The sequence below is a fragment of the Heloderma suspectum genome, chromosome 6, assembly GCF_057233095.1.
Source record: "Heloderma suspectum isolate Gila_16-S chromosome 6, 16-S_ref, whole genome shotgun sequence".
Taxonomy (NCBI): domain Eukaryota; kingdom Metazoa; phylum Chordata; class Lepidosauria; order Squamata; family Helodermatidae; genus Heloderma; species Heloderma suspectum.
Window position 1 is genome coordinate 124,311,824 of NC_139463.1, and position 20,042 is coordinate 124,331,865.

At 48.3% G+C, this 20,042-nt stretch overlaps 2 protein-coding genes across 2 annotated transcripts in view; one reads left to right on the forward strand and one right to left on the reverse strand.

Moving 5' to 3' along the window:
- On the forward strand, positions 1–13,670 carry PABPN1 (poly(A) binding protein nuclear 1). Its single transcript, XM_084806508.1, has 7 exons — positions 1–454; positions 4,286–4,400; positions 7,631–7,698; positions 7,785–7,891; positions 8,107–8,194; positions 8,698–8,852; positions 9,552–13,670. The coding sequence occupies exons 1-7, from the start codon at positions 23–25 to the stop codon at positions 9,589–9,591; spliced, it is 1,005 nt and encodes a 334-aa protein (XP_084662634.1). The 5' UTR covers positions 1–22; the 3' UTR covers positions 9,592–13,670.
- The window catches only part of SLC22A17 (solute carrier family 22 member 17), a 16,243-nt gene continuing 8,362 nt past the window's right edge, over positions 12,162–20,042 (reverse strand). Inside the window, exons 6-10 of the mRNA XM_084806502.1 lie at positions 19,389–19,516; positions 18,753–18,858; positions 17,595–17,818; positions 16,834–16,945; positions 12,162–15,832 (exon numbers count right to left, since the gene is read on the reverse strand). Coding sequence (XP_084662628.1) covers positions 15,517–15,832; positions 16,834–16,945; positions 17,595–17,818; positions 18,753–18,858; positions 19,389–19,516 — 886 coding nt within the window. The 3' untranslated portion in view covers positions 12,162–15,516. The remainder of the gene's footprint in view (positions 15,833–16,833; positions 16,946–17,594; positions 17,819–18,752; positions 18,859–19,388; positions 19,517–20,042) is intronic.

Genomic DNA, 20,042 nt, shown 5'->3' on the forward strand with positions numbered 1-20,042 from the left:
GCAGGCAGCAGCGGCGGGGTCTATGGCGTCTGTGCGGGGCACGAGCAGCGTCGGCGGCGGGCGAGGGGCCATTGCGGCCTTGGGGGGCGAAGGGGAGCCCGGCGGGGGGCTAGGCGGGGGCCCTCCTTCCTCCCAGTACGGGAACGGGCTGGGGGGAAGCGGCCCCGGGGGGGAGCAGGGCGGGGGGCTCCGCGAGTTGGAGGAGGAGGAGGAGGAGGAAGAGCTGCTGCTCGAGGCCACGGCGGGCGGCGCGGGAGCCGGCGGCGGCGGGGGAGCGGGCGGCGGCGGCGGGAGCAGGGGCGCCGGCCCCAGGGGCGCCCTTTCCTCCTCGCTTCCCGCCAGGCCGGGCCAGGCGGGCGTGGGGGCCCCCCACCATCACCCGCACCCCGAGGAGCTGGAGGAGGAGGCCGGCCTGGGAGAGAGCGACCCCGGGGACTCGGCCATAGAAGATCCGGTGAGTATCTCCGCGGAGGCGGGAGAGGCCAGCGAGGCGCGCTTAACGGGTAAGACCCAGCGTAAGGGCTACGTAGAGTGGACCCATTGAAACGCATTGGGTCTCAGTAGTGACGAACTGAGGTCCCATTCATTTTAGTCGGTCTACTCCAAGGAGGCCGTACGTTGGATTTTACCCACTCAGTTGAACGGTATTTATATCGGTGCAGGGCAGACTTCTCTAGGCTGGAATAGAATGCCGTTTGTAGGCCCAAAGTTCAACTCGTTTCTCGGTCCGTGAAGCTTACTGGGTAATCTTGGGCCTCTCCATCTCCGAGTAGGTGTTGAGCGGCTGTTGTTTTAAAAACGGGCCGAGTGTGTGGTAGTGGGGAGGAAAAAGGCACATAAGCTACCCTAAGCGTTTGGGGGAAAGGTTCTGGGTTAAATCCAGCATAAGCCCCATGTAGAATAGACCTATTGAAATGAATGGGACTTAAAGTTACTCATGGCTAGCTTAAGTCTCATTCATTTCAATGAGTCTGCTCTAAGTAGGACTAGGTGGGTTTTACCCTGTGATTCCCAAATTTAAAGAACAAATTGGATATTTCTCTTTGGGGTGGCAGTGGTTTGGGGCTGTGAGTGTGAGAGGTTAGGTGATAGAATTGTGATCATTGGGGTGGGGGCCAGAGAGAATGAGTGAAGGCTATTTAAACATAGTACATAGGGAACCCACAATTGTGTAGGAAGGAGGCAGATTGTAGAGTTCTGGGCAGTCTTGTATGTAATAACTTGCATGGTCGCTGTTGGTGTCCCACAGTTCAAGGGAGGCAAGTGTTTGGAATTCCATGCAGGTGAGGAAATGGGTTGGTGAAGGAAAAGGAAAATGATAGATCGCTTCATCCTTCTTCGGCCGCCCCATTTGGTTTCTGGGCTAGCTACAGAAAAAGGAAGCTCCTTCTGCAGCCTGAATGGAAGTGCAGGAGGCTGGCAGAGGAGTGAATGATCTTTTCTCAGGCCTCTTGGTAAAAGGCAGTTTTTTGGGGTTTTTTACTAGCTTTCTGTGAGGCTAATAGCCTGCATTTCCATGCTGCCTGCTCTTCTGCCCCCTAAAAGTCTAGTAGCTTTTGTTTCAGGTTAGTAAGTTGTGGGTTTATTTACAAGGCTGGCTTGGGGGGGGTTGCCTCAGCTGTGGGAGGCTGAGAAAATTGTGCTGGGGACAGCTGGGCAACATGGGCCGAGATAAGCATTTGTATGGGATGCACAGGGGTTTGAGGCAAGCCTGCTGAACCACTCGGAGCTATCTTGTGCCTCTGGTAGACCATACCTTGAATCTAGTGAACAAAGGGGGCCCATGATCCGCATTTGGTAGTGGGATTTGGGTTATATGAGCCCAAATCGTGTGGAGGTGTCTCCTTAGAATAGATTGAGGCAGGAATAAGGGGCTGTGTAGTAGCTGGTACTGCAAGAGCTGTGCTAGATCAGTCCCAAGGGTCCATGTAGTCCATGATTCTGTTCACGCAGCAGCCAACCAGCTGCCTATGGGAAGCCCACAAGCAGGGCTCAAGTGCAGTAGCACCCTCCCACTCTTGTTCCCCAGCAACTGGTATACAGAGGCATATTGCCTCTAAATCTGGAGATGGTGTATAGCTTACAACTATCATGACTAGTAGCTGTTGATGGGCTTATCCTCCATGGATTTGTCTAATCCCCTTTTGAAGCAATCCAGGTTGGTGGCCATGACCACATCTTGTGGCAGTGAGTTCAAACTTTAACTGTGCACTGTATGAATTGCTACTTTTTATCTGTCCTGAATCTCCTGTCATTCACTGGGATCACCCCAGGTTCTAGTATTCTGAGAGAGGGTGAAAAATGTCTCCCTATCCGCTTCCTCCACACCATGCATAATTTTGTACAGCTCTATCATATCTCCCGTTACTCTTTTTCCAAGCTGAACAATCCAAGCTGTTGTAATCTTCCCTCCTAGGGGAGTTGCTCCAGCCCCTTGATCATTTTAGTTGCCCTTTTCTGCACTTTTTCCAACTCCACAATACCATTTTTGGAGGTGCGTTGACCAGAATTGTACACAGTATTCCAAGTGTGGTCGCACCATAGATTTGAATAAAGGCGGTATGATATTGACTGTTTTATTTTCAGTTCCTTTTCTAATTATGGTCAACATGGAACTTGCCTTTTTCACAGCAGGGTCACACACAGAGTTGACATTTTTGAGCTGTCCACCATGACCCCAAGATTTATTTCTGCGTCAGTCACTGCCAGCTCCAATCCCATCAGCATATACGTGAAGTTGGGTTTTTGCTCCAACATGCATCACTTTATACTTACTTACATTGACCCACATTGGCCATTTTGATGTCCATTCTCCCAGACTGGAGAGATCCTTTTGGAGCTTTTCACAATCCCTTTTTGTTTTAAGCGCCCTAAATAATTTGGTGTTGTAAGTAAACTTGGCCATGTCACTGCTCACTCCTAATTCCAGATTATTTATGAACAAGTTGAAAAGCATTGGTTCCAATAAAGATCCCTGTGGGGCCCTGCTGTTTACTTCCCTCCATTGGGAGAATTTACCATTTTTTCCTACTCTCTACTTTCTGTTTTTTAACCAGTTACTGATCCGTAGTAGGGTCTCTTCTCTTACTGGATGACTGCTACGTTTGCTCTGAAGTCTTTGGTGGGGGACTTTGTCAAAAGTAGGGATGTACGAAAGTCACTTACCTGTTCGCGGATTATGTTGATTTGGGGGGGGGGGGCGTTCCGTCCCTGCCCCCGGAATCCTCGCCGGGGCGGGAGGTGCTCCGTGCCTCCCCCCCCCCCCGGAATCCTGGTCGGCTGGCTCCGCTCTACATGGATTCTGCGGAGCCGCCGGCCGGCTCTGCCAGCAGCCGGACATCTGGCCGCTGGCTAGCAGGGACACAAATGGTGGCGGCCATAGCCGCCGCCATTTGCTTCCCTGCAGTCAGCCGTGATAGACTACGTAAATGTTTACATAGCCTATCACGTCTGACTAAAACAACAACAACGCACATACGTAAATGCGTTCCTTATTTTGGCACGTCTTAGTCTACGTCAAGATTTACGTAGACTAAGACGGAGAAAATAAGGGGAACGCAAATAGCGTAGCGGATGCTACGCTATTTGCGTTCCCCTTAATTTCGTCGTCTTAGCCTACGTAAATCTTGACGTAGACTAAGACGTGCCAAAATAAGGAACGCATTTACGTATGTGCGTTGTTGTTGTTGTTGTTGTTTTAGTCAGACGTGATAGGCTATGTAAACATTTACGTAGTCTATCACGTCTTTTTTTTTTTTTAAACTGGAAACGGCAGCGGCCGGTCGGAAGACTGGCCGCTGCCACCCGGAAGGTCCGCCCCAGGTAAGTCTCGTCGGGGGGGCAGGCCGTTCCGCCACCGATTTCAGGGGGCCGAATGTACTGTCATTCGGCCTCCCCGAGATCCATGGCGGAATTCTCTGACATCCCTAGTCAAAAGCCTTTGGGAAGTCCAAGTAAATAATGTCTACTAGATCAACAGTGGGATCGGGGAGAGTGGGCATATGATGGAAATAGGTTCAGAACTACAGGAAAGACAGTGATCTGGGAGGGATAACAAGAGACACATGCAGGCAGAGTAGTTTTGGGTTGATATAAATAAATAAATGGGAATAGCTAACTGTAAAATGTCTTTCATGTTGAGAAAAAAATAAAAGTTGGTGGAAAAGTCACTGGGAGAACAGCAGGGCAAAAAAAAAAAGTCTGGGTGGGAAGAGTTCCTAAGAGTTACTGGCATATTTTCTAACTTGCTCCCTACTTTCCCCTGCCTACCCTTGTCTTCCCCCAGGAGCTGGAAGCTATTAAAGCAAGAGTGCGAGAGATGGAGGAGGAAGCAGAGAAGCTGAAAGAGTTGCAGAATGAAGTAGAGAAACAAATGAATATGAGCCCCCCACCTGGCAATGGTGAGCCCCCCTACCTTCAGTTCCTGTATTCCCGTGCTCTTTTGCTCTGGGTTTTTTTCCTCGCATGACAAGTATTCAGAGTTGCAGAGTAGCAGTATATTGGAGCTGAGTGGAGCTGGCAGGATACTAGGTGTCTCTAGACTAGATGGGATCATCTTTGGCTTGTATGTGGGAGTGAGAGGCCTGTTTGCTGACACCTTGAGGTCTTTGGGTTTTGTCTTGGCCAAACCAGACCTATGCCCTCCTTGAAAATCGCCCAGGAGGGTTGACGGAGGCTATTTATAACATTTATATTATACAGGAAATTTCACTTGGTCGAGACACAGGAAGGATTGGCGAGATTGAGAGTTGACCGGGGGTGGGGTGGTTCAGGCTATTCATTGTTGATCAAGCGATTTGGCTGGGTGATTCCCATTATGAACAAGACTCTGGCATGCTGGCAGCGTGCCGGGCAGCTAACAAGAAACCAAAGGCTTTAGGTTCAGATGGTAATATGGCTGCAGAACTGAAACTTACATGAATTGATGGAAGGGCGCCACCAGAAATGATAGAGGAGCATAAGCTTCCTGAAGCAATAGCTCAGTGTTGTCTTCACTGACTGGCAGTGGTTCTCTAAGGATTCAGATGGGAGTCCTCTCCAGCCGTACAGGAGATGGAAGAGATTGAACCTGGGGCCATCTGCATGCAAAGCTTGTGCTCTATGGCTGACCTCTGGCTAAAGCCATTTCCCACCTCCATGCTATGAATGTGTGGCAAAAGGCAGCTCTGTTGGCACAGGTGAACCTTCACACTTGTATATACTGTGTTGTTTACCACTTTTGTGCAATGAGTTAAAGGCCCAAGGTCATAACACCTACAGGCATAAGGGCTTAGGCAAATTTTGGGTCATTCTGCTGTTGAAGCAGCATTGATGTAGCATCTGGGTGCCAGAGATGTTTTGGAGGGTTGGAAATGAAGCCTTAATTGAGTTTGGGGCCTGGTACACTTCAGATACCAGAGATCATAATTAACATGCTTTGCAAACTGCAGTACTGTACTGAAGTCCAGGTACAGCACAGAATGATAACAATTGCAATGCAAGAGGCAGAACAGAAGAAGATAAAAGCAAGCCACTTTCCGCGGCAATTAAGATTAAGTGGGTGTTCCTTAAATTCCCTTCGGGGACCTTTTTTTCTACTGATGTGTCTGCTGAGGCACCACAGCAAGTTGCACAGGATATGGAGGGCCTGATGTGTTGGAGGGTGGGGAAAGAGGTGGCTGCTGCTGTTTGCCTTGACGTTCACAGCGGTGGAGTGTGACTTGGCCATGGGGCATTCTAGGGCCGGTGTGGGCAGGCTTCAGCCTTGCAGGATCTACTTCGTTTTGCCAGAACCTAGAGATCCACCAACCAGTGCCAAGTGTGAAATGGTGGGTTGACGTACTGTAAGAATTAAGGGATTGGCTCCTTCCTGGGCATATGCCGAGTCCAAGAATTTGCAGTGAGTACTAGAACCAAGATCACAAGTCCTTCCACGCAAAAATCCGCCCCTAGTTTTCTCCTGTACTTTTTTCCAGCAAACTAATTTAGGGAAAGCTTTTTTGTTGCTGCTGCTGTTGTTAGATGTCAGGAACACTTGTTGATCTACTGCAGATCACCCAGGGTCTACCAATAAATCCTGATCTACCTTCTGCCCACTCGACTATTCCAAGGTGGAAGTACATCATGTGAGGGGAAAAACGGGGATTCCCAGTCCTGTGTTTCCCTTGCAACACAAAAGAGGGAGTTGCAGCAGAGAATAATTTTGGGAGAAGGCTGCTTAGCCTGTCTCCAACCCACTGATTCTCTTCTGCAAATGTTTGCAGTAAATTACACTCCAGTAATTTTTTAGCTACCATGGCTGCAGGAAAACAGGTTCCAGGGGAAAGGGAAGATTTGTAGGGGAAAATAAAATGAATTAATTCCATTATTTTGCCCACACACTTACTAATGTGATTATGCTTCTGCTGTTTTGCTACGTTATGTACAAAGTTACTTAATTTAGCTTTATAGTAGAGTGGGGGCCATTATCAGTCCTGCTGCCAGCACCCTGTAGAATTCCCTCCAAATTGCCAGTTTGAAAACAAGCTACATCTGGCCATTGTGGTGTTCTGGAGTGGTTTGCTGTTGTTTTTGGCTGGCAAATAAGCTAATTTTTTGCCACCATGAATTTCAGTGGTGGTGGAGCTGCAGGGGCTGTGTGTTGTCCACCCCTGCAATATAGAAAATCAGGGTAGAAATGTATTTTATACATAAAATAAACATGTAGTTGTGCCCGAAGGCTGGAGCCATGTTTTTCAGGTGTCCTATGTTAAAATAAGAGATGGATATGATGTGCTAGAGGAAGCATGATGTGTTATGCATGGGAATGGAAAAGTGCCTCCACATTGTGGTGGGAGCTTTCTGGGTTTTCAACTTCCACGATGTCAGAGTTGTTCAGCTGACGATTTTGAGCTGGCTTCTCTTCTCTCTCTTTCTCTCCCCCCCCCTTTTTTTTCTTGGAAGCTTTAATCGCTTTAGTAACTAGAATAATCAACCAAAGCTCCACAAGAGTCTGGTAAAGATTGTGGAATCCTTTGTAAAATAGAAACGCAGCATAAAGGACAGGGGAATACTTATTTATACTGGGATATCCTACGTTTCTCCTACCGATAAGAGCTTCTGCCTACTCTCACGTTATTTGATGCCTGGTGGGCTTACAGAATTCATGGCTGCAAAACACAGTAAGAACCACTAGTGCAGATGTCTTACAACAAGGGTAAGTGTACAGAGGATAGGTTTTTCAAGGGCTGCTGTTCACTGTTGCTGAGCTTATTTCTAAATGTTTAGCCTTTTTTTCAGTCTGAGTCTGGCCTGTGGGGTGGTTTACAACTCTGTTAATGGAAACACTAAAACCATATAAACAGCTTGTGTGAAACTGCTGTCCAGAGATGAGATAGTTTAAACCAACTTTTAAATGCTACAGGAGAGCCGACCTCTGAGCTGGAACTGAGGGAGAGCTTTCTGTTGTCTCTTGAGAGGTTCTTTAGCTACACAGCAGCACTTTTTATCAGGTGCTGTGCCTTTCCTGGCCCATTTCTGAGCTTCCCAGTGGACCTGAGGGATCACTTCTGAAGCATTGATACTTTGGCACATGCTCTTTCCTGGGCACCAGCATCATTGGAAAGAATTTCCTTTCAGATTTTCCCAGCTTATGCTGCCGCTTTCTCCACAGCTGGCCCAGTCATCATGTCTTTAGAAGAAAAGATGGAGGCCGATGCCAGATCCATATATGTAGGCAATGTAAGTTTTTTTTTCTGCATCCCAGCTTTATCAGGAAGGGAAAAGGAGCTTCTTGGTCTCCTCACGTTGTATGTCCTCGATTTCAGGTGGATTACGGGGCAACAGCAGAAGAGCTCGAGGCCCACTTCCATGGCTGTGGCTCTGTCAACCGCGTGACCATCCTTTGTGACAAATACACCGGTCACCCCAAAGGGTGAGTGTGAATTGAGGGGACTGCCTGGCCCTGTGTTTTCCATAGTGGTTATTTCTTTATTCAACATGAGAATCTCCCTGCAGCCAAAACTCTCAGGGTGACATAGGCAGATACAAACTAAAACATAAGGTCCAGTTAAATATAATTATATAAATGAAGAGCAGCCACTTAATTGCCTCTTCATCACTGATCCTTCTTCTTGGCTTTCCCCCAAGGTTTGCCTACATTGAATTCTCGGACAAGGAGTCGGTGCGGACTTCCTTAGCATTAGATGAGTCCCTCTTCAGGGGGAGACAGATAAAGGTGTGTATGCTCTTTGCCAGCCCCCTTCCCATGAGTGGTCCCTTGGCCAGACTCCAAAACATATTTTTGCGGCTGCCGTTTGTATGGCACAGTGGCTGAGAAGTGAAAACAGCTGAGTCCTTGACTGAGATTGCACCTACCCCTTCTGGATAATAGCCCAAAGGCTGTGCTGATGAAGATCTCGGCTGATTCATTTCTTGTTGCCTGTTCCTCTGTTGACTTGGCTTTCTGCTGAAATGTAAATTTTAAGTTCTTTGGGGCAGGGAACTCTTTTTTTAAATTGGCTTAATTTACTCTGTAAAGCATCATATATCTAGATGTCCCTAATAAGTAAGAGAAAGAAAGCACATAAGAGTGGGGAGGAAAGCATGGACATTAGGAATTTGGGTTCTCAGCCATGTGTCAGGATAAAACTGGGATGGCTGCTTGATGGTTTCTGGGGTGACTTTTTAAATGGTCTTTCCCAAAGCCTCATGTGTCAGGGTATCTTGTTCTTTCCGAAGGTGATTCCCAAACGGACCAACCGCCCTGGGATCAGCACCACAGACCGAGGCTTTCCCCGGACCCGGTACCGAGGGAGAGGATCTGGCTACAGCAGTTCCCGGGCCCGTTTCTACAGTGGCTTCAGCAGCAGGCCGCCCCGAGGGCGTGCTTACAGGTCTGGCACGATGTTGTTGGCAGGTTGGATGAGGGGAGGCAGTTCTACACACCATAGGTGGGGTTCACACAGCTGGAGAAGGGGTCTCTTGGATCAGAGCAGGAAGTGCCAAAAGCCAAAGTTCCTGGCGACGGTGGGATGAAAACAGAATGTGACAAGTGAGAGAGGTGGGTTGGGAACCATGACTGCTGGTTTTGCCAAGGGGAAGTAAGTGTCATATAGCTGAAACAACAATCTGGTGGAAAAGAACTTCTATTCAAATCAGAACGTTTATGGCATTCCCAGTTGTGCAAGCTGCCGGAAGTAATACAAAGTTTTTGAGTTTGGTCAGTTTGATATGTTATTGGCAGTATTTAACATTAAATGTCCCTCAGTCAAATTTTAGCCAATTTAAAAATTCTCAATTTTGGAGTTTCGCTTCAAAAGCTTGCCCGGTTCTTGCACAAAATGCTGTTTCGGCTTTAGAATTTTCTTCAGGATGGGAGTTTGTGGGTTCGGAGTTAGAGCGGGGGGAAACCTAAAACTCCTAGGGACTGGGCTCACAAAGAACGAAACATCCCAGTTTTGGAATTCTGGGGCTGCAGCCTGCAGTTTTTAGGAACTGAGGACTTCCCCAACTTGATCTTCTTTAGGTTTGGGGTTATTTAGGTATTTTTTTCATATGCTTTCCATTAACATGTTTTCTTCTTCTCTTCACAGGGGCCGGGCCAGAGCGACCTCATGGTATTCCCCTTACTAAAAACAAAAAAAGTGGTTGTTTTAGGAAGGAGGAAAAAAAAAGAAAAAAAAATGAAGATTGTTACCATGATGGAAAAAAAATACTGTTGGTGGGAGGAGAATGTGTTTAATGCTGTGCAGAGAAAGAGGGCTGAACATATATGGGAGGGGGGAGACATAAACTTTGGGGGGGGCTTTGTTAAATTTCCCCCCACTAGTATTGCTGATTCAAGCCTGTCACCTCCCCCCCATTCCCTTGCCTTCCATCTGCAGAGATTGTTGGGCGTAACCGAGCCATTCTTCCTCTTAAGTTTTTATTGTTGCCCTGCATTTCGAGGGGCAGTGGGGGGAGGGTTTGGAGGGCTGCCAACTCCCCCAAATTCTTGTGTTTTGTGAGTTTTGTGGTTATTTTGTTTCTTCTCCCTTGCCCATTTCTTGTGTGTGCGTCTGTGTGCTAGGTTTCTTCCAGCTTTCATTTGCGCTCCCCCCCCCCCCGAATGAATTAGCAGAGAGGGGGCGTGTGCTCTTGGCTCCTGCAGCTATGTTGCTGCTCATGTCAGGGCTTTACTACCATATGCTTTTCTTAACTTTCTCACTTTGGCAGACCAAGTCTTTCAGCATCCTATTCTGGCTGTTAGTCAGGGAACCCTTCCTGGGTTTTCTCTTCTCCCCACACAGCCTAAAATACCGCTCAGACTGAGTTGTGCACGTAAACCTTCCCTCTAAAACAGGTTGGGCTGTTACCTGTGAAAATTGTTGCCCCTCTTCAGGGTTGTACATTATACTTCCTTTTGTTCCCCACTTCTGTCTTTGCCCCTCACTGCCTCCCCCACCCACACCTCCCCTGGGATATGTTATATGCCTTGTTTGAGTGTCTTTATCTTTACAGGTTCCTTTATTTTTTAGCCTGAAGAAATATCACCGAACACTGAAGCTCTAGAGACCAGGGGAGAGAGGACTCCCTTGGGGGCCTGGTGGGTGTGGGGAATTGAGGCCCATATTTCCTTGTGGGATAATGAGGGTTTTTTTAGGGGAAAAAAAGGGGGGAGAAAAGAGAAGGAAAAAAATTCAGGTTGGGGTGGGGAGGGTAGAGGGAGAAATAGAATAAAATGTTATGAGGGCAAAAAAAAAATAAAGATGTTTTTGGAAGAAATGAGCATGCGGTTTTTTTTTGCTGCTAGGATGCTCCGGTTCTAGTCATGTAGAAATAAAGATTAATGGAGAGCACTTCTGGAGCACGTCCTTGAGTCTTGTGTAAACACTTCAGGTGCATTTTTTAGAACAAAGCTGCTTGTTGAAATCGTGTTAAGTTAATCTGGCATTGCTATTCTTTAGAACAAAAACTGGCCTATTGCTGACAGGAGCGGTACCCACCAGAAAGCTGTCTTCCGCTGAAGAATGAATGTGTACGGAGCGGCTGTGGCTCGCCGGGTTTCTAGCTTTAGAAATGCAGTGCTGTAATTGCCCTGAGTGAGCAACCGAGTTGCGCGGCATCGAGGACGTGCGAAGCAAAAGCAACCCTCCAGTGCTGTGGCACCACAGCGGGCTTTGCAATTCCCGTGCAGCCATTCGTGGAAGCCCACAGTCCTTAAAGCAGGGAGCCCCTTTCAATCCCAGGGTCTGTAGGATACATGGTTTTCTGGGAACTGACCTCAAGAGCCTGTGCTTTCTGCGCTGCCTTGTAGGCAGCATGGAGTGGCTCGGTGCTCAGGAGTGTGGAATGGCCAAAATGGGGTGTTCCAGAGCAGGGAAGGTGGAAATGCTGCACATTCTATGTGTTGTCTGGCAGCCTCCTCCCCCGCTCTGCCTCCCTGCAGCTAGACAGCTGAAATCTGCTGTCTGGCCATAAATGCAGGGCGGGAGAGGCATGGAGGGAACAATCCCCTCTGCGCTCCTCCTGCCCTGCATTGGATAGGTGGTTGCCTCCAAGTTCAGAGGCAGCTGCCTATCCCTGTAGGGCTGGGCCATAAGAGAGGCATTTCAACCTGTCAGAGGTGGGGGCGGACAGACATGCAAAAGCCTGGAATCCACCAAAGGAGGTAGTTTGGAGGGGGCAGCATCTGGTGAGCCCTATGAGTGTTCCCCATCCCTGCCTTAGGGTGACTGACTTGCTTTACTGCAGGCTAAAGCCTGTAAAAATGCATGATTTAGGCATGACTGGGCACCAAGATGGAAGCATGGCATGGAGGCTGAAGTCCAGATGCTCAACAGCAGTAATCATTAAGGAGATACTGCATAGGGTCAAGGGGGTACCAGTTAGGGTTGAACGTCAGAGGCTGATAGAGCCCTCATCAGCTGCTCTGTGCATGTTTGCAAGGTTTCCTATGCTGCTTTGAGGGCTAGAAGCCCAGGCAATCAAATTTGCAAAAAATGTTGCGCAGTAAACCTTCAAGGCACAGTGTGGGTTCAAGCAGTCCGGTGAAGAATGCAATGCAGTTGCATCCTGTCCATACAGGGACCCCTTAGGCTACTGATTACTATTTTTGAGGAAGAATTGCTGGGCACTGGGGAATCTGCATCTGCTGCTTTAGAAGCTGAAGATCCTGGGCAAATGTTTCTGGCAGGGCCTAATAAATGCTCTGGGGCAAAGCAAAGGTTTCCCAAGAAGTTTGTTCTTTAATCTGTATTTAGCTTATGAACAGTCAGTAGTTCGTTTCCCTTTAGGGTAAAAAGCAGCCAAGTGTCATTTGGATCTCACATGTGGGCTGCATTTCGAAACATACTTGAGAAGCCTGAGTTGACTGCCACTCCATGGGTGTCTCTGTTCCCTTCTTCCCATGTCAAGTATCTTCCTGTTGGTGAGAATAAATTTGCCCAGAGCAGAATGACTGGTTGTCCCTGATGAGATCGCGTTGGCATTAATGCTATGTGTATTAATGTATTGGGGTGAGAAGGTAAATTTCTTTGTTCCTTGTGTCCCAAGTAAGGCTGCTGGCCACAGGTCCCTTGTACCTTTGAGTACCATTCAACTGGAATGGCTCTCCCCAGTATGGTGGGGAAACACACCCTTCATTAATTCCTGCCTGCCACACAGCTGTAAGAGGCAGCACAACAGGGAATCATTAGGTCAGAGACTACAGGCATACGTGTGTGTCAGTGATCCTATGCCCAGCAAAGGGATGGGTCACTTTCCGCAGACCCTAGAGAACAACTTTGGTGATGAGGACAGCTGTGAAGCACTCAGCTGCCCAGCCACCATTTGAACAATCATGGGTTTAAGAGTTGTGGCCCTTCATTCCACTTTGGGGCTTGGCTGGCACTGGCAGGAGCCAGCAAATAAGACGGTAAGAGCCCTTTGTAGACTGAGCTGTGCTATCAAAATGATTATGAGTAAATGGGATGGCGTGCATAGGTTGAAAGCTTTGGCCTGGTCTTGGAAATCACCCCACAGACTTTTGAGGTTGGTCTTGGCCTTAGTTTCCTGAATTTGCAAAATGGGGAGAAAGATGTCAACTAATCCAAATAGGTGATTATCCGCTGAAGGGAGTAGGGCAGGTGATATTGCCAAGATAATGAATTGCCCAAAGAGGACAAGCAGGTGGCCAGCAGAAGACTCACAAGCTTCCATAAGGCATCTTCTGAGTGGGGAGTGGGCCTAGTAGCCAAGCACTTTTAGAAAAATGAACAGGTATAGAATCAGGAAATGCCTTTCCTGTCCTGGCATTTCTCCCCCCTCTCAGGGCTCCTGTGCCTTTAATATCTCTGTGCTAGGCAGAAAGCCCGCAGGTGGAGCTTTCCCCATGAGTACATCTCTTCTTGAGACAGCATCACCTGTTCAATTTCTGCTTGTCATAGAGCTGTTAAAATGGAGGGAGCAAGCCAGGAAGGTGAAGGGGTGGGGAACTAGGAGCAGAGATGCGAGTTTCTAGAAATCACATCCAAGACTCCATTGCACGCAGAATTGTTTTGGGGCTGTTCTACAGTCATGTGAAAAAGAAGGTACACCCGCTCTGAGTTCTATGGTTTTATGTATTAGGGCATAATAAAAATCATCTGGTCCTTGCCAGGTCTTAAAATTAGGTAAATACAACCTCAGATGAGCAACAACACATGACATATTGCACTGTCATTATTTTACAGAAATAAAGCCAAAATGGAGAAGCCATGTGTGAAAAACCAAGTACACCTTATGATTCAATAGCTTGTAGAACCACCTTTAGCAGCAATAACTTGAAGTAATCATTTTCTGTATGACTTTATCAGTCTCTCACATCGTAAAGCCCACTCTTCTTTACAACATTGCTTCAGTTCACTGAGGTTTGTGGGCATTTGTTTATGCACAGCTCTCTTAAGGTCCCACCACAGCATTTCAGTCGGGTTGAGGTCTGGACTTTTACTGGGCCATTGCAGTATCTTTTCTTTTTCAGCCATTCTGTTGTAGATTTGCTGGTGTGCTTGGGATCATTATCCTGTTGCGTGACCCAATTTCGGCCAAGCTTTAGCTGTCGGAGAGATGGCCTCACATTTGACTCTAGAATACTTTGGTATACAGAGGAGGTCACGGTGGACTCAATAACTGCAAGGTGCCCAGGTCCTGTGGCTGCAAAACAAGCCCAAATCATCACCCCTCCACCACCGTGCTTGACAGTTGGTATGAGGGGTTTGTGCCGATATGCTGTTTGGTTTTTGCCAAACGTGGCGCTGTGCATTATGGCCAAACATCTCCACTTTGGTCTCGTCTGTCCAAAGGACATTGTTCCAAAACTCTTGTGATTTGTTCAGATGCAACTTTGCAAACCCAAGCCGTGCTGCCATGTTTTTTTTAGAGAGGAGGCTTTCTCCTGGCAACCCTTCCAAACAAACCATACTTGTTCAGTGTTTTTCTAATTGTACTATCATGAACTTTAACATTTAAAATGCTGAGGCCTGTAGAGTCTGAGATGTAACTCTTGGATGTTTTGCAATTTCTCTGAGCATTGCACGGTCTGCCCTTGGGGTGAATTTGCTGGGACGTCCACTCCTGGGAAGATTGGCAACTGTCTTGAATGTTTTCCACTTGTGAATAAGTGGAAATCTTCCTCACTGTACAATGATGGACTTTAAATTGTTTGGAAATGGCCTTATAACCCTTCCCAGATTGATGGGCAGCAACAATTGCTTCTCTAAGATCATTGCTGATGTCTTTACTCTTTGGCATTGTGTTAACACACACCTGAATGCTTCAGACCAGCAAACTCCTGAGACTTTGGCTTTTATAGAGGTGGTCACACTTGTTGATGATCAGTTAATCAAGGGCATTTGATTAGCAGCACCTGGCTGCTACTTAGCCTCTTCATACCTCTGGAAGCAATAAGGGTGTACTTAGTTTTTCATACATGGCTTCTCCATTTTGGCTTTATTTCTGTAAAATAAATAATGACAGGGTATAATATGTCATGTGCTGTTGTTCATCTGAGGTTGTATTTACCTAATTTTAAGACCTGCTAAGGACCAGATGGTTTTTATTATGTCCTGACACGTAAAACCATAAAACTCAAAGAGGGTGTACTTTCTTTTCCACATGACTGTATGCTCCTAGCCTCCCACCTGTGAGAGTCTGAGAGACGCAGATGTATGGCCCTGGCTTGGGCCAAGTCAGCTGTGGCAATTCTAATGATGGGTGGTCAGTCTCCAATAGCACTGAGCATTGGGGGGGGGGGGTGTGTGTGTGTGCTCAGGTCTAGTTATGTTTGGAGAAGAATCCCAAGCAACGGCCATTGCTTCATTTTTCTGGTTCTGGTGTGACATGGAAGTGGCAGATCTTTCAGTGGAAGAGACTGGCATGTCCCTGCTTTGCATGTTACATCAGAAGCAGAAAATGGAAAGAGCAAAGACTCCTCAAGCTTCTTCTTTGCCCTTTCAGCTTATGAGCCAGGCTAGCTTCCTTGAGGCCTGGCCGTGGGGCCTCACAGTAGGCCCAGGAGCCTGTGTGGGAGCAAGGCGGTCAAATTCATCCAGGGCAGGCGCATCAGCTAGCAGGGTTTGGTGTGGACAGCAGGGGCACGTCGTCACGCCGAGTCACCCCCTCCGAGTCCCGGCCTTCAACCCCTCCGGCCCGGCGGAGCAGGGAGGGCCTCCGGTAAAGTTCTCCATCACGTAGGCCTTCAGGCAGGGCCTTGCGCTTGCTCTCGGGCAACAGCATTAGGCACAGAAGTGCCAGGATGTTGAGGGAAGCCAACACAATATGTTCCAGGAATGAGCCGTGCTGTTCTCGCAGCCGGAGCAGAGGAGCGCTCAGCCCCCCCAGAGATGCCAATGCCAGGATAATGCCTAGGCCCTTCCCCCTGTGGAGAGAATGCCCTTGGTTACACAAGCTAAATTGTAGAGAGGTTATCCTGAGGTAATTATAGGGATGTTATCCTGAGATAATTAAAGCTCAACATGTAACGAGACTCAGCCATAGAAGTACATGTGAACTGTTAATAAGTACGTTTAATTATCATTATTAAAGCTCCTATCAGAGTGCCTGGCAACCTGCAAAGTACTCAAGGTCTATGGCCTCAGGAACACCACATTCTACTTGTGTTAGTCATGGGGTAGGATAAAATGTTGGGCAGGACACTGAAGTAAGGGATGCACCCAGCCACTAGAAAACCTCAGCCTTGCCACCCATCCGTTTCTCCCACTCCTACCTTTTAAGATTTCAATGATCCACGGCTATGTGCTTTCAAGCCTATATTCCCAGTATTAAGGACTTAGAAACTTGTATAATTTTTTTTAAAAAACAGACACCACAGATTTTATGAAATCGAATTCTGTCCTACTACTGAATTCTGTGGTTGTGTGGCACGATTCCAGAAAAACACAGCTGTGGTCTTGAGGTGGATCTCGAAATGAGAAAGTGGCTCGGGGTGAGGAGGTCAATAGCGGATGAGTTTGTAGTCAGAGGGGAAGAGGAATAAGGGGAGATTCAAGAGTGGTAAAGGACAAAGACCTTTAACAATATGAGGGCTAGAAACTTGAAGAAGATACAAAGGTTGGAGGGGGGAAGCAGCTGAGCTTTGGCCAAACAGATGATGCAAAGAGGGGTGGATTGGACGGTAAGGGAGGGGAAAGCAGCCTTCCCCAACCTGGTGCCCTCCAGATGTTTGGGGCTGCAACTCCCATAATTCCCAGCCAGCATGCTGGCTGAGAATTATGGGAGTTGCAGTCCAAAACATCTGGAGGGCACCAGGTTGGGGAAGGCTCTAGTACAGATTTCAAAAGTAGGTCTGTCCCTTAAGCCTCTGCATTTCTACCCCAGGAGCCCCTTTCCCACCGTCACACAACTTCTCTCCTGTCTGACCTGATTACGGTGGGGATGACCTCAGAGGCAAAGAAAATACTGAGCGACCCTGCCGCATGGGAGGAGAACAGGCCGAGGATGGAGAATGTTCTCCGTGCAGCGTCATTGAGATCTGTAAGGCAGAGGAAGAAAGGGAGACCAATGTTAAAAAGGCAGAAATCGCATGAAAAGGGTCCACAGGCGGATGTGGCGGCCTGAACCCACCAGACCTGGCTCAAAACATTTCTCCACCAAGGAAGGAGAAGTTTGATTAATTTCTAACAGAATGCTTTTCTATTAAAAACAAACCTCAACACAGCGTACAAATTAAAACAAGAAAAATCCTTTCCAATATTTGTATTATATATAAAGTGCCTCAGTTTACCTCCTGCCAGTAACTAAGCCACATGAGAAGAGGTGTTCCAACTTTTTAGATGGGGGAACAAATGCACAAAAGCCAGGAAAACACCAAACCACTGGCAGTCGGGGGAGAGTGGGTGGGGCCAGGGGAAGGGTGTGTGGCCATCTGGGGACCTCAGGCGGCCAGACACGGCCCATAGGCCTGAAATTCTGTACCCCCAGACTATATGGACTATTGGTCTAGTCCAGCCGGGTTCTCCTTGTGTTCTTATAAGCATCACTGATACGCTGACATCTCAGCGATCGCCCTAATGCGGCCCTCCCCAACCTGGGGCCTCCAGAGGTGTTGGATGGCGATTCCCAGCAAACGTGGCCATGGATAAACCTGCTAGCAGGTATGTGGAGTGTCCTGGTGCCCTTACACTCTCCCAGGCCCAGCAGGATGAGGGAAGCGATGCCGGTCAGCGTGGTGGTGAGCAGCAGGATTCCGCGACGTCCATACCGGTCCACACTCAGGCACAGGAAGAGGCAGGCGATGCCCGCGATGCCGGCTGACAGCAGGTAGGAGAGGTAGAACTTTGCGTGTGCATCCTCCAGGGATTCCCAGGCCAGCTGGTAACAGCGGCAGATGGCGTGGGCAATGAGCCTGTGAGGATGCCAAAGAAAGGAACACGGCGGCTAGTTTACATCTCACTTTTCTGCAAAAACAACCAAAGCAGCTTACAAGAAAATACCTAGCAGAGTGCCGTCCCGTCTACATACCCAGGCGACCTTTAAGAGCGCCAGAGGAGGCCTTGCGGGTCGTTCCAAGATTCATGGAATGCCGCCAGGCCATACCTCAATGGCGGGCTTTTTCGGTAGCAGCACCCAACCTTTGGGAAACCCTCCCCCACGCAGGTCAGGAGGCAGAAGATGTGGCATCTTTCAAACACCTCTGAAAACACACGTGTTCACCCAGGCTTTCCTCAGGCTGTGCCTGCTCATGCTGCTCCCTCTTACTGGTCCTTGTTTTGCTTTTTCTGCAGTTGGAATTGTTTGAAATGATGCGTATTTAATATTGTATTTTCAATGTGATTTTAATATTTATATGTGAACCACTTAAAGGTTTTATTACATTTAGTGGTGTGTGTGTGTGTGTGTGTGTGTGTGTGTGTGTGAGATAAATATATAAAATAAGAAAAAGATCAAAGCAAAAAGAAAACAGAACCAACAGCCACAATTAAGACAGCAGTCGTCAAAAGGATTAACAGACAGCCAGACACAGCCAAGAAATCCCAAAGGCAACTTTAAAAGTTTTAAAATCGCAGTTCATACCTTAAAAGCTTAGCCCTAAACTACGTTCCCCATATTGAGGAACAGTCAGGATCTTGGTGTCTGGCCCTCCCACCCAGCTCACAAGCCAGCGAGAACAAGGAAGCATCAAGCGGGCTTCTCAGGGAGGCGTCACCGCCTCTCTCATATGCCAGCTTTTTCCTGTTCTCAGAAGAGCTTCCTCCTTGCACAGCTGCCCCTACTCCCCTCCCCTCCTGTTCCTCCATCCCATTCTCTTCTGGTTCGGGGGCAAGCGAGAGTCAACTTACGTGGTGAAACCAAGGATGAGAACATTTTTCCAGGTATTTCTGCAGGACAGGAGGGCATGGAGTGAGATCTGGGCGGCAGCAGGGAGGTGGCAGGCACTGTCAAGTTCTTTGCAAGTGGAGGAAGAGGCAGAGTTGAGGAGAGGGAGCAGAAGGGAAGGGAGTTCCATGAGAGAGGCACAACTACTCATACAATCCTACAAACACACACACATTTGTTTTGAGGGGGCAGGTGGGAGGAAGGCTGTAGGACGGGGGTGTTGAACCGCTGGCCTGCCTGGGTCCCAATCCAACCTCCTACGGTTCCTCAGTTGGCCATGCCGCCCTTCCACTGGCCCCACCCTCTTTCCTAGACTGTTGCTTCCCCAACTGTTGCGCATGTTCCTTCCCCATCCTAAAAGGCTGAAATGTCTCTCCTGGAGCCTAGTTACTTTTGCCTTGGTCCTGCCCACCACCGGAATGTGGCCCCTGACAGCTTCTACGAGAGTGAACTTGGCCCTCGGGCAGAATGAAGTTCAGAGGTCCAATGCCCCTGCTGTAGGATGGAGGCAATCCAATCCAGATAGGGCCCTGTGCAACAAGAGGCGCCTAGTCAACACCCTTGGGATAAAAGGCCCCCTGGGTCACTCCGAGACTCACCCTCGAGCGCTGCCTGTGCCTCAGACTCCTGAGCACCCTGGGCCAGGCCTATCAGAATCTCCTTGGCTTGAGTTGTTCGCCGAGTGGCTAAGAGCCAACGGGGTGATTCAGGGTACAATCCAGGGCAGCTAAGGAAGAAAAGAGGGGGAAAAACCAGGGTTATCAGGTGGAAGCACAGACCCTGCAAATCCAACAATCGGGATAGGCTGACCTCAGAATTGCACGTCTGCTAAGGTGGGTAGCGCATCGTCAGGATCTCTTAACAGCTGAGGTGCAACTCATTGGTATCAAGTGAACCTGACGAAGCATCCTTGCTTAAGAACCTACAAAGTACCTTGCAAGTTCCATCAAGACCCATCGATTTCAGTGACTGGAAGTTGCTAGGCAGTCCCCTGGAAGTTTGCCAGCAGTCCACCATGGTCTAATTTCTGTTCACCCCAGGCAACGAGGGATTACTGGAAAGGGATATGAGGGGCAGGGACTTGCTGGTTGTAGTACCAAGAGTTTGCAACACTCTCTCAAGGGAGGTTACTCTGTCTCCACCTCTGCTCATCTTTCAGGGGGCACCAAGAATGTATTTTTACCAGTGGATTTTTTGGAGTGCTGACAGGGTGCAATAAAAAAACGCAAAATATTTGATCCAATTGCTAGTCT

Bases quoted from the DNA above. Each gene is read 5' to 3' on its own strand.
- PABPN1 (XM_084806508.1), top strand. From the start codon at position 23: ATGGCGTCTGTGCGGGGCACGAGCAGCGTCGGCGGCGGGCGAGGGGCC. The intron at 7,892-8,106 runs GTGAGTGTGAAT...CTTTCCCCCAAG, and splicing joins TACACCGGTCACCCCAAAGG to GTTTGCCTACATTGAATTCT. The intron at 8,853-9,551 runs GTCTGGCACGAT...TTCTCTTCACAG, and splicing joins CCCCGAGGGCGTGCTTACAG to GGGCCGGGCCAGAGCGACCT.